This window comes from Tachyglossus aculeatus, chromosome 2 (assembly GCF_015852505.1).
Source record: "Tachyglossus aculeatus isolate mTacAcu1 chromosome 2, mTacAcu1.pri, whole genome shotgun sequence".
In the NCBI taxonomy this organism is placed as follows: domain Eukaryota; kingdom Metazoa; phylum Chordata; class Mammalia; order Monotremata; family Tachyglossidae; genus Tachyglossus; species Tachyglossus aculeatus.
The window spans coordinates 170,112,220-170,125,445 of record NC_052067.1 but is presented as its reverse complement, the minus strand read 5'-3'; the positions used below and the strand labels follow the sequence as shown (position 1 = coordinate 170,125,445).

Genomic DNA, 13,226 nt, shown 5'->3' with positions numbered 1-13,226 from the left:
CATATAGAGACAGTCCCTACCCAACAGTGGGCTCACAGTCTCTGGGATGGGATTCATTCATTCAATCACCATCATCAATCGTATTTATTGAGCGCTTACTGTGTGCAGAGCACTATACTAAGCGCTTGGGAAGTACAAATTGGCAACATATAGAGACAGTCCCTACCCAACAGTGGGCTCACAGTCTCTGGGATGGGATTCATTCATTCAATCATCATCATCATCAATCGTATTTATTGAGCGCTTACTGTGTGCAGAGCACTGTACTAAGCGCTTGGGAAGTACAAATTGGCAACATATAGAGACAGTCCCTACCCAACAGTGGGCTCACAGTCTCTGGGATGGGATTCATTCATTCAATCACCATCATCAATCGTATTTATTGAGCGCTTACTGTGTGCAGAGCACTGTACTAAGCGCTTGGGAAGTACAAATTGGCAACATATAGAGACAGTCCCTACCCAACAGTGGGCTCACAGTCTCTGGGATGGGATTCATTCATTCAATCATCATCATCATCAATCGTATTTATTGAGCGCTTACTGTGTGCAGAGCACTGTACTAAGCGCTTGGGAAGTACAAATTGGCAACATATAGAGACAGTCCCTACCCAACAGTGGGCTCACAGTCTCTGGGATGGGATTCATTCATTCAATCATCATCATCATCAATCGTATTTATTGAGCGCTTACTGTGTGCAGAGCACTGTACTAAGCGCTTGGGAAGTATAAATCGGCAACATATAGAGACAGTCCCTACCCAACAGTGGGCTCACAGTCTCTGGGCTGGGATTCATTCATTCAATCATCATCATCATCATCAATCATATTTATTGAGCGCTTACTGTGTGCAGAGCACTGGACTAAGCGCTTGGGAAGTACAAATTGGCAACATATAGAGACAGTCCCTACCCAACAGTGGGCTCACAGTCTAAAAGGGGGAGACAGAGAACAAAACCAAACATACTAACAAAATAAAATAAATAGAATAGATATGGACAAGTAAAATAAATAAATAGAGTAATAAATCTGTACAACCATATATACATCTATACAGGTGCTGTGGGGAAGGGAAGGAGGTAAGATGGGGGGGATGGAGAGGGGGACGAGGGGGAGAGGAAGGAAGGGGTTCAGTCTGGGAAGGCCTCCTGGAGGAGGTGAGCTCTCAGTAGGGCCTTGAAGGGAGGAAGAGAGCGAGCTTGGCGGGTGGGCAGAGGGAGGCCATTCCAGGCCCGGGGGATGAATCAATCGTATTTATTGAGCTCTTACCATGTGCAGAGCACTGTACTAAGCGCTTGGGAAGTACGAATAATGTTGGTATTTGTTCAGTGCTTACTATATGCCAAGCACTGCTCTAAGCGCTGCGGGAGACACAAGGTAATCAGGTTGTCCCAAGTGGGGCCCACAGTCTTCATCCCCATTTTACAGATGAGAGTACTGAGGCACAGAGAAGTTAAGTGTATATGTATACATGTTTGTACATATTTATTACTCTATTCATTTATTTATTTATTTTACTTGTACATATCTATTCTGTTTATTTTATTTTGTTAGTATGTTTGGTTTTGTTCTCTGTCTCCCCCTTTTAGACTGTGAGCCCGCTGTTGGGTAGGGACCGTCTCTATATGTTGCCAACTTGTACTTCCCAAGCGCTTAGTACAGTGCTTTGCACACAGTAAGCGCTCAATAAATACGATTGATTGATTGATTGATTCAGTGCCTTGCCCAAGGTCACACAGCTGGTAAGAGGCAGAGCCGGGATTAGAACCCACAACCTCTGACTCCCAAGTCTGTGCTTTTTTCACGAAGCCACGCTGCTGTGAAGCCAATCCTGGCTCTGGGATAATAATAACGATAATAATGATGGTATTTGTTAAGCGCTTACTATGTGCCGAGCACTGTTCTAAGCACTGAGGGAGATACAAAATCATCAGTTTGCCCACGTGGAGCTCACAGTCTTCATGAGAAGCAGTGTGGCTCAATGAGAAGCAGCGTGGCTCAGTGGAAAGGGCCCAGGCTTGGGAGTCAGAGGTCATGGGTTCTAATCCTGGCCCCGCCACATGTCAGCTGGGTGACTTTGGGCAAGTCACTTCACTTCTCTGGGCCTCAGTTCCCTCATCTGTCCAATGGGGATGAAGACTGTGAGCCCCCCGTGGGACAACCTGATCACCTTATATCCCTCCAGAGCTTAGAACAGTGCTTTGCACATAGTAAGCGCTTAACAAATGCCATCATTATTATTATTGTCATCCCCATTTGACAGATGAGATCACTGAGGCCCAGAGAATCAATCAATCAGTCATATTTATTGAGCGCTTACTGTGTGCTGAACACTAGACTGTGAGCCCACTGTTGGGTAGGGACTGTCTCTATATGTTGCCACCTTGTACTTCCCAAGCGCTCAGTACAGTGCTCTGCACACAGTAAGCGCTCAATAAATACGCTTGATTGATTGATTGATTGATTGTACTAAGCGCTTGGGAAGTACAAGTTGGCAACATATAGAGACAGTCCCTACCCAACAGTGGGCTCACAGTCTAGAAGTGAAGAGAAACGAAGTGACTTGCCCAAAGTCCCACAGCTGATAAGTGGTGGAGGCGGGATTAGAACCCAGGACATCTGACTCCAGGGCTCTTGCTACTGAGCCCCGATGCTTCTCCGATGGGATGTGGAGCGAATCCTGGTTCTGGGATGGCCTTGGAGGGCACCCCCCCACCGCCTCTCAGGACACCAGTATGAAAACGCTGCTCTTTCGAAGCAGCGTGGCTCAGTGGAAAGAGCCCAGGCTTGGGAGTCCGAGGTCGTGGGTTCTAATCCCGCCTCCGCCACTTGTCAGCTGTGTGACTTTGGGCAAGTCCCTTTCATTCATTTCATTCAATCGTATTTATTGAGCGCTTACTGTGTGCAGAGCACTGTACCAAGCGCTTGGGAAGTTCAAGTTGGCAACATGTAGAGATGGTCCCTACCCAACAGCGGGCTCACAGTCTAGAAGGGGGAGACACATGACTACTCTGGGCCTCAGTTTCCTCATCTGTAAAATGGGGATGAAGACTGTGAGCCCCCCGTGGGACAACCTGACTTCCTTGTATCTCCTCCAGCGCTTAGAACGGTGCTTGGCACGGCTCAGTGGAAAGAGCCCGGGCTTTGGAGTCAGAGGTCGTGGATTCAAATCCCAGCTCCACCAACGGTCAGCTGTGTGACTTTGGGCAAGTCACTTGACTTCGCTGTGCCTCAGTTCCCTCATCTGTAAAATGGGGATTAAGACTGTGAACCCCCCGTGGGACAACCTGATCACCTTGTATCCCCCCAGCGCTTAGAACAGTGCTTTGCACATAGTAAGCGTTTAACAAATGCCATTATTATTATTATTATTATTATTATTATTATTATCATAAAGTCCCCAGAGCTTAGAACAGTGCTTTGTACATAGTAAGCGCTTAATAAATGCCATTATTATTATTCTAGTAAGCGCTTACCAAATGCCATCATCATCATTATCATCATCAGGGCACCAATCAGAGGGCACGGCTAGCTCAGGGCACTGCTATGGGCAGGGATCATCGCTCTTTATTCGCTATATTTTACTTCCCAAGCACTCAGTCCAGTGCTCTGCACACAGTTGGCGCTCAATAAATACGATTGATTGCAGGAATGAAAGGGCACCATTAGCACTCGGCTCTCGGGGGGTTCACTCCCTCAGAGGGCATCGCTACCTCTGGGCACCACTCGGATGGCGCGGCTCGCTCAGGGTACTACTGGCTCAGTGGAAAGAGCCCGGGCTTGGGAGTCAGAGGTCGTGGGTTCGAATCCCGGCTCCGCCACTTGTCAGCTGGGTGACTTTGGGGAAGCCACTTCCCTTCTCTGGGCCTCAGTTCCCTCATCTGCCAAATGGGGATGAAAACTGTGAGCCCCACGTGGGACAACCTGATCACCTTGTATCCCCCCCAGCGCTTAGAACAGTGCTTGGCACATAGTAAGCGCTTAACAAATACCATCGTTATTCCTGTTATTATTAATTCATTCATTCATTCGTATTTACTGAGCGCTTACTGTGTGCTGAGCACTGGACTAAGCGCTTGGGAAGTACAAGTTGGCAACATGTAGAGACGGTCCCTACCCAACAGCAGGCTCACAGTCTAGAGGGGGGAGACAGACAACAAAATGAGGCATGTGGACAGGTGTCATCAGAATAAATAGAAGTGAAGTTAGAGGCACATCATTAACAAAAGAAATAGAATAGTAAATATTGACAAGTAAAATAAATAGAGTAATAGGTAAAATAAATAGAGTAATAGGTAAAATAGTCATAAGTAAAATAGAGTAATAAGTAAAATAGAGTAATAAGGAAAATAGAGTAATAAGGAAAATAGAATAATAAGGAAAATAAATAGAGTAATAAGGAAAATAAATAGAGTAATAAGGAAAATAAATAGAGTAATAAGGAAAATAAATAGAGTAATAAGGAAAATAGAGTAATAAGTAAAATAGAGTAATAAGTAAAATAAATAGAGTAATAAGGAAAATTAAGGAAAATAAATAGAGTAATAAGGAAAATAGAGTAATAAGGAAAATAAATGGAGTAATAGTAAAATAGAGTAATAAGTAAAATAGAGTAATAGTAAAATAAATAGAGTAATAAGGAAAATAAATAGAGTAATAAGGAAAATAAATAGAGTAATAAGTAAAATTAAGGAAAATAACTAGAGTAATAAGGAAAATAAAGAGTAATAAGGAAAATAATAGACTAATAAGTAAAATAAATAGAGTAATAAGTAAAATTAAGGAAAATAAATAGAGTAATAAGGACAATAGAGTAATAAGTAAAATAGAGTAATAAGGAAAATAAATAGAGTAATAAGGAAAATAGAGTAATAAGGAAAATAAATAGAGTAATAAGGAAAATAAATAGAGTAATAATTAAAATAAATAGAGTAATAAGTAAAATTAAGGAAAATAAATAGAATAATGAGGAAAATAAATAGAGTAATAAGGAAAATAGAGTAATAAGTAAAATAAATAGAGTAATAAGTAAAATAAATAGAGTAATAAGGAAAATTAAGGAAAATAAATAGAGTAATAAGGAAAATAGAGTAATAAGGAAAATAAATGGAGTAATAGTAAAATAAATAGAGTAATAAGGAAAATAGAGTAATAAGGAAAATAGAGTAATAAGTAAAATAAATAGAGTAATAAGTAAAATAAATAGAGTAATAAGTAAAATTAAGGAAAATAAATAGAGTAATAAGGAAAATAAATAGAGTAATAAGGAAAATAAATAGAGTAATAAGTAAAATAATTAGAGTAATAAATAAAATAAATAGAGCAATAAGTAAAATTAAGGAAAATAAATAGAGTAATAAGGAAAATAGAGTAATAAGGAAAATAGAGTAATAAGTAAAATAAATAGAGTAATAAGTAAAATTAAGGAAAATAAATAGAGTAATAAGGAAAATAAATAGAGTAATAAGGAAAATAATTAGAGTGATAAATAAAATAAATAGAGTAATAAGTAAAATTAAGGAAAATAAATAGAGTAATAAGGAAAATAGAGTAATAAGGAAAATAAATGGAGTAATAGTAAAATAAATAGAGTAATAAGGAAAATAGAGTAATAAGGAAAATAGAGTAATAAGCAAAATAAATAGAGTAATAAGTAAAATTAAGGAAAATAAGTAGAGTAATAAGGAAAATAAATAGAGTAATAAGGACAATAATTAGAGTAATAAATAAAATAGAGTAATAAGTAAAATTAAGGAAAATAAATAGAGTAATAAGGAAAATAGAGTAATAAGGAAAATAAATGGAGTAATAGTAAAATAAATAGAGTAATAAGTAAAATAGAGTAATAGTAAAATAAATAGAGCAATAAGTAAAATAAATAGAGTAATAAGGAAAATACATAGAGTAATAAGGAAAATTAAGGAAAATAGAGTAATAAGGAAAATAAATAGAGTAATACGGAAAATAAAGAGTAATAAGGAAAATTAAGGAAAATAAATAGAGTAATAAGGAAAATCAATGGAGTAATAAGGAAAATCAATGGAGTAATAGTAAAATCAATAGAGTAATAAGGAAAATAAATAGAGTAATAATAGAGTATTGTTACTCGGAGGGCCCGGCTAGCGGGGGCATTGGCTTCGTACCTGATGGGGCCGAGGATGATCTTGTTGAGGAGATCGTGGTGCAGGTTCTTGGCGGCCGTGAGCCCCATCCACTCCACGGTGAGGGACGTCACCAGGCAGAGGAAGATGCCCATGCCACACAGGAGGCTGAACCCGGCCACGTAGTAGGTCTGAGAAACACAAATGGGGGACCTTCCTTCCGGCTGAAGCGCCCCAGAAATGTTCTCCCACGTGCCCACGTACGCCAAACAAACCCCAGAAACACACAGACTCACCCACAGGCTCATAATAACAACAGTCATGATGGTATTTGTCAAGCGCTGGCCCTGTGCCGGGCACTGAACCAAGGGCTGGGGCTAGTACAGATTTATTACTCTATTTAGTTGACTTGCAATCACCATCATCATCATCATCATCATCATCATCAATCGTATTTCTTGAGCGCCTACTGTGTGCAGGGCACTGGACTGAGCGCTTGGGAAGGACAAGTTGGCAACGTATAGAGACGGTCCCTACCCAACAGTGGGCTCACAGTCTAAAAGGGGGAGACGGAGAACAAGACCAAACACACCAACAAAACAAAATAGAATAGAATAGATGTGCACAAGTAAAATAAATGAATAAATGAATAGAGTAGCAAATCTGTACAACCATATGTCCATATATCCAGGTGCTGTGGGGAAGGGAAGGAGGTAAGATGGGGGGGATGGAGAGGGGGACGAGGGGGAGAGGAAGGAAGGGGCTCAGTCTGGGAAGGCCTCCTTTCATTAATAATTATTCTTATAGCTATCATAATTAATTATCATTACTAATTAATAATTCTAATTATTAAGAATGAATCATTAATGATTATTAATAATTATTGATAGTAATGATGGCATTTATTAAGCGCTTACTATGTGCAAAGCACTGTTCTAAGCGCTGGGGTTGTACAGATTTATTACTCCGTTTACTGTTTACTCTGCAGAGAAGCAGCGTGGCTCGGTGGAAAGGGCCCGGGCTTTGGAGTCAGAGGTCAGGGGTTCGAATCCCGGCTCCACCACATGTCTGCTGTGTGAGCTTGGGCAAGTCACCTAACTTCTCTGAGCCTCAGTTACCTCATCTGTAAAATGGGGATTAAGACTGTGAGCCCCACGTGGGACAACTTAAACACCTTGTATCCTCCCCAGCGCTTAGAACAGTGCTTTGCACATAGTAAGCGCTTAACAAATGCCATCATCATCATTTATTTTACTTGTACATGTTTACTATTCTATTTATTTTGTTAATGATGTGCATTAAGCTTTAATTCTATTTATTCGGACGACTTGACACCCATCCACATGTTTTGTTTTGTCTGTCTCCCCCTTCTAGACTGCGAGCCCGTTGTTGGGTAGGGACCGTCTCTATATGTCACCAACTTGTAGTTCCCAAGTGCTTAGTACAGTGCTCTGCACACAGTAAGTGCTCAATAAATACAATTGAATGAATGAATGCAAGGTGACCAGGTTGTCCCACATGGGGCTCACAGTCTTCATCCCCATTTTACAGATGAGGGACTGAGGCACAGAGAAATTAAGTGACTTGCTCAAGGTCACATAGCTGACGAGCGCTTACGGTGTGCAAAGCAGTGTGGCTCAGTGGAAAGAGCCCGGGATTGGGAGTCAAAGGTCATGGGTTCTAATCCTGACCCCACCACTAGTCAGCTGTGTGACCTTGGGCCAGTCACTTCACTTCTCTGAGCCTCAATTCCCTCATCTGTCAAACGGGGATTAAGACTGTGAGCCCCACGTGGGACAGGGACTGTGTCCAACCCGATTTGATTGCAACCACCCCAGTGCTTAGCATTATTCTCTGTGCCTCAGTCCCCTCATCTGTAAAATGGGGATTAAGACTGTGAGTCCCACATGGGACAGGGACTGTGTCTGACCTGATTTGCTCATATCCACCCCAGCGCTCAGTACAGTGCCTGGCACAGAGAAGCAGCGTGGCTCAGTGGAAAGAGCCCGGGCTTGGGAGTCTGAGGTCACAGGCTCGAATTCTAGCTCCGCCACTTGTCGGCTGTGTGACCTTGGGCAAGCCACTTAACTTCTCTGTGCCTCAGTGACCTCATCTGTAAAATGGGGATTAAGACTGTGAGCCCCACATGGGCCAACCTGATCACCTTGTAACCTCCCCAGTGCTTAGAACATTGCTTTGCACATAGTAAGCGCTTAATAAATGCCATCATTATTATTATTTTCTGGGCCTCAGTTACCTCATCTGTAAAATGGGGACTAAGACTGTGGGACAACCTGATCACCTTGTGTCCCCCCAGCGCTTAGAACAGTGCTTTGCACATAGTAAACGCTTAACAAATACCATCATTATTATTATTATGGTAAAGCCCTTAACTAGTACCATCATTATTATTTTTATTATTATTCTCTGGGCCTCAGTCCCCTCATCTATTAAATGGGGATTAAGACTGTGAGCCCCGTGTGGGAGAGGATCTAAGTCCAACCCGATTCGCTCGTATCCACCGCAGCGCTTAGTACAGTGCCTGGTACCCACTAAGCGCTTAACAAATACCACAGTTCTTAACATTATCATTGCAAAGCATCGCACTAAGCGCTTGGGAGAGTCCAATAAAGCAATCAATAGACACATTCCCTACCCACGATGAGCTGACAGTCTAGACTGTGAGCCCGTCGTTGGGTAGGGACCATCTCTATCTGTTGCCGATTTGCCCTGTCCAAGCGCTTCGTCCAGTGCTCTGCACACGGTAAGCGCTCAATAAATACCAATTGTCAGCTGTGTGACTTTGGGCAAATCACTTCACTTCTCTGGGCCTCAGTTACCGCATCTGTAAAATGGGGATTAAGACTGCGAGCCCCCGCCATGGGACAACCTGATCACCTTGTAACCTCCCCAGTGCTTAGTACAGCATTTAGGAGGCATTTCCAGACTGAGCCCCCACCTTCCTCTCCCCTCCATCCCCCCCGCCTTACCTCCTTCCCCTCCCCACAGCACCTGTATATATGTATATGTGTTTGTAAGTATTTATTACTCTATTTATTTATTTTATTTGTACATATTTATTCTATTTATTTATTCTATTTATTTATATATGTTTGTATATATGTTTTGTTTCGTTCTCTGTCTCTCCCTTCTAGACTGTGAGCCCAATGTTGGGTAGGGACCATCTCTATATGTTGCCAACTTGGACTTCCCTAGCGCTTAGTACATTGCTCTGCACACAGTAAGTGCTCAATAAATACCATTGAATGAATGAATGAATACAGTGCTTTGCACATCGTAAGCGCTTAATAAATGCCATTATTATTATTATTATTATTATTATTAAATACAATTGAATGAATGCTGGGCGTTCAGTCCACCCTGAGCCGGGGTTCAAATCCCGGCTCTGCCCATTGTCAGCTGTGTGACTTTGGGCAAGTCGCTTAGCAGCGTGGCTCACTGGAAAGAGCCCGGGCTTTGGAGTCAGAGTACATGGGTTCAAATCCCGGCTCCGCCAATTGTCAGCTATGTGACTTTGAGCAAGTCACTTCACTTCTCTGGGCCTCAGTGACCTCATCTGTAAAATGGGGATGAAGACTGTGAGCCCCACATGGGCCAACCTGATCACCATGTAACCTCCCCAGCGCTTAGGACAGTGCTTTGCACATAGTAAGCGCTTAATAAATGCCATCATTATTATTATTTTCTGGGAGTCAGTTACCTCATCTGTAAGGTGGGGACTAAGACTGTGGGACAACCTGATCACCTTGTAACCTCCCCAGTGTTTAGGACAGTGCTTTGCACATCGTAAGCACCAGACTGAGCCCCTTCCTTCCTCTCCCCTTCGTCCCCCTCTCCATCCCCCTCATCTTACCTCCTTCTCTTCCCCACAGCACCTGTATATATGTATATATGTTTGTACATATTTATCACTCTATTTATTTATTTTACTTGTACATATCTATTCTATTTATTTTATTTTGTTAGTATGGTTGGTTTTGTTCTCTGTCTCCCCCTTTTAGACTGTGAGCCCACTGTTGGGTAGGGACTTTCTCTATATGTTGCCAACTTGGACTTCCCAAGGGCTTAGTACAGTGCTCTGCACACAGTAAGCGCTCAATAAATACGATTGATGATGATGATATATGCCTGTACATATTTATTACTCTATTAATTCATTTATTTATTTTACTTGTACCTATCTATTCTATTTATTTTATTTTGTTAGTACGTTTGGTTTTGTTCTCTGTCTCCCCCTTTTAGACTGTGAGCCCGCTGTTGGGTAGGGACTGTCTCTAGATGTTGCCAACTTGGGCTTCCCAAGCGCTTAGTACAGTGCTCTGCACACAGTAAGCGCTCAATAAATACGATTGATGATGATGATATATGCCTGTACATATTTATTACTCCATTTATTTATTTTACTTGTACCTATCTATTCTATTTATTTTATTTTGTTAGTACGTTTGGTTTTGTTGTCTGTCTCCCCCTTCTAGACTGTGAGCCCGCTGTTGGGTCGGGACCGTCTCTAGATGTTGCCATCTTGTACTTCCCAAGCGCTTTGTACAGAGCTCTGCACACAGTAAGCGCTCAACAAATATGAACGATTGATTGATTGATTGATTAATAAATGCCATCATCATCACCACCCTACGTCCTGCGCACCTGATAATTCCTGGGACCGTCCGTGGAGTTGGAGGCCGAGGTCCAGGTGGCGAGCCAGAAGTCGATGGCCACGATGACGGAGTGCTTCAGGAGCTTGGAGAAGATCATCAGGAAGAGCAGGAAGAAGCCCCCGGACGTGAGGTAGCGCCAGCAGGCCTTCCAGGGCATTTTCGTCCTCAACCTCATCACCGTGGACATGTTGTCGTCCTCGTCTTCCTCCTCCTCCTCCTCTGCATCCGACCAGACAAGATGGTGAAGCCAGCGCGGCCCGCTGGGCAGAGCCCGGGCCTGGGCGTCGGAAGGACCCGGGTTCTAATCCCGCCTCATGCATGCTGTGTGATGTTGGGATAGTCATTCGTTCCATTTATTTATTGAGCGCTTACAATGGGCGGAGCTGGGATTTGAACCCCGGCTCAGGGTGGACTGAACGCCCAGCATTCATTCAATTGTATTTAATAATAATAATAATAATAATGATAATAATAATGGCATTTATTAAGCGCTTACGATGTGCAAAGCACTGTATTCATTCATTCATTCAATGGTATTTATTGAGCGCTTACTGTGTGCAGAGCAATGTACTAAGCGCTTGGGAAGTACAAGTTGGCAACATATAGAGACGGTCCCTACCCAACAGTGGGCTCACAGTCATTTCTCAAGGGCCTCAGTTTCCTCTTCTGTGAAATGAATTGGAGGATTACCTCCCTTCTGTCCTTCTCCCTCCCAGCTCGCACCCTCCACTCCTCTGCGGCCGCTCACCTCCTCACCGGGCCTCGTTCTCGCCCGTCCCGCCATCGACCCCCGGCCCCCGTCCTCCCCCTGGCCCGGAATTCCCTCCCTCTTCCCATCCACCAAGCTAGCTCTCTTCCTCCCTTCAAAGCCCTACTGAGCACTCACCTCCTCCAGGAGGCCTTCCCACAATTACTATTATTATTTGGTTTATTGTTACATTGTACTCTCCCTAGTGCTCAGTACAGTGCTCTATCCATTCATTCAATTGCATTTATTCATTCATTCAATCGTACTTATTGAGCGCTTGCTGTGTGCAGAGCACTGTACTAAGCACTTGAGAAGCAGCGTGGCTCAGTGGAAAGAGCATGGGCTTTGGAGTCAAAGGTCATGGGTTCAAATCCCGGCCCTGACACTTGTCAGCTGTGTGACTTGGCAAGTCACTTAACTTCTCTGGGCCTCAGTTACCTCGTCTGTATTATTGAGTGCTTGCTGTGTGCAGAGCACTGTACTAAGCACTTGAGAAGCAGCGTGGCTCAGTGGAAAGAGCACAGGCTTTGGAGTCAAAGGTCATGGGTTCAAATCCCGACCCCGCTACTTGTCAGCTGTGTGACTTGGCAAGTCACTTAACTTCTCTGGGCCTCAGTTACCTCATCTGTAAAATGGGGATGAAGACTGTGAGCCCCACCGTGGGACAACCTGATCACCTTGTAACCTCCCCAGCACTTCAAACAGTGCTTTGCACATAGTAAGCACTTAACAAATGCCATCATTATTATTATTATCATTATTATTATTACAAGTTGGCAACATACAGAGTCAGTCCCTACCCAGCAATGGGCTCATAGTCTAGAAGGGGGATGCATAGTAAGCACTTATTAAATGCGATTGAATGAATGAATAAGTACGTGTTTGTGTGGGTGTGTTTGTGCATATATGCATATATAATTAAATTATATATTATGTATTATTTATTCATATCAATCTGTATCTCCCCCTCTAGACTGGTAAGCTCCCTATGGGAAGAGAAAATATGAGAAGCGGCATGGCCTGGTGGAAAGAGCATGGCCCCGAGATTCAGAGGACCTGGGTTCTAATCCTGGCTCCACCATAATACTAATGATAATGATAGCATTCATTAAGCGCTTACTATGTGCAAACCACTGTTCTAAGCGCTGGGGAGGTTACAAGGTGATCAGCTTGTTCCACGGGGGGCTCTCAGTCTTCATCCCCATTTTCCAGATGAGGTAACTGGGGCCCGGAGAAGTGAAGTGACTTGCCCAAAGTCACACAGCTGGCAGTTGGCGGAGCCGGGATTTGAACCCATGACCTCTGACTCCAAGTCCGGGCTCTTTCCACTGAGCCACACTGCTTCTCTTGTCCCCTGTGTGACCTTGGGCAAGTCTCTCCACTCCTCTGGGCCTCAGTTACCCCATCTGTAAAATGGCGACTGAGACTGACCCCATGTGGGGCAGGGCCTGTGTCCGACCTGATTATCTTGTCTCTACCCCAGCACTTAGTGCAGTTCTTGGCACACTGCAAGTAGATATGTTTGTACAGATTTATTACTCTATTTATTTATTTTACTTGTACATATTTATTCTATTTATTTTATTTTGTTGATATGTTTTGGTTTGTTGTCTATCTCCTCCTTCTAGACTGTGAGCCTGCTGTTGGGTAGGGACTGTCTCTAGATGTTGCCAACTTGTACTTCCCAAGCGCTTAGTACAGT

The 13,226-nt window shown here is 43.0% G+C and overlaps 1 protein-coding gene across 1 annotated transcript in view; it reads right to left on the bottom strand.

Annotated features, from left to right (window-relative positions):
* ABCC9 (ATP binding cassette subfamily C member 9) overlaps window positions 1-13,226 on the bottom strand; it is a 351,651-nt gene that overhangs the window by 137,679 nt on the left and 200,746 nt on the right. The window contains exons 24-25 of the mRNA XM_038765661.1: window positions 10,766-10,995; window positions 6,143-6,291 (exon numbers count right to left, since the gene is read on the bottom strand). Coding sequence (XP_038621589.1) covers window positions 6,143-6,291; window positions 10,766-10,995 — 379 coding nt within the window. The remainder of the gene's footprint in view (window positions 1-6,142; window positions 6,292-10,765; window positions 10,996-13,226) is intronic.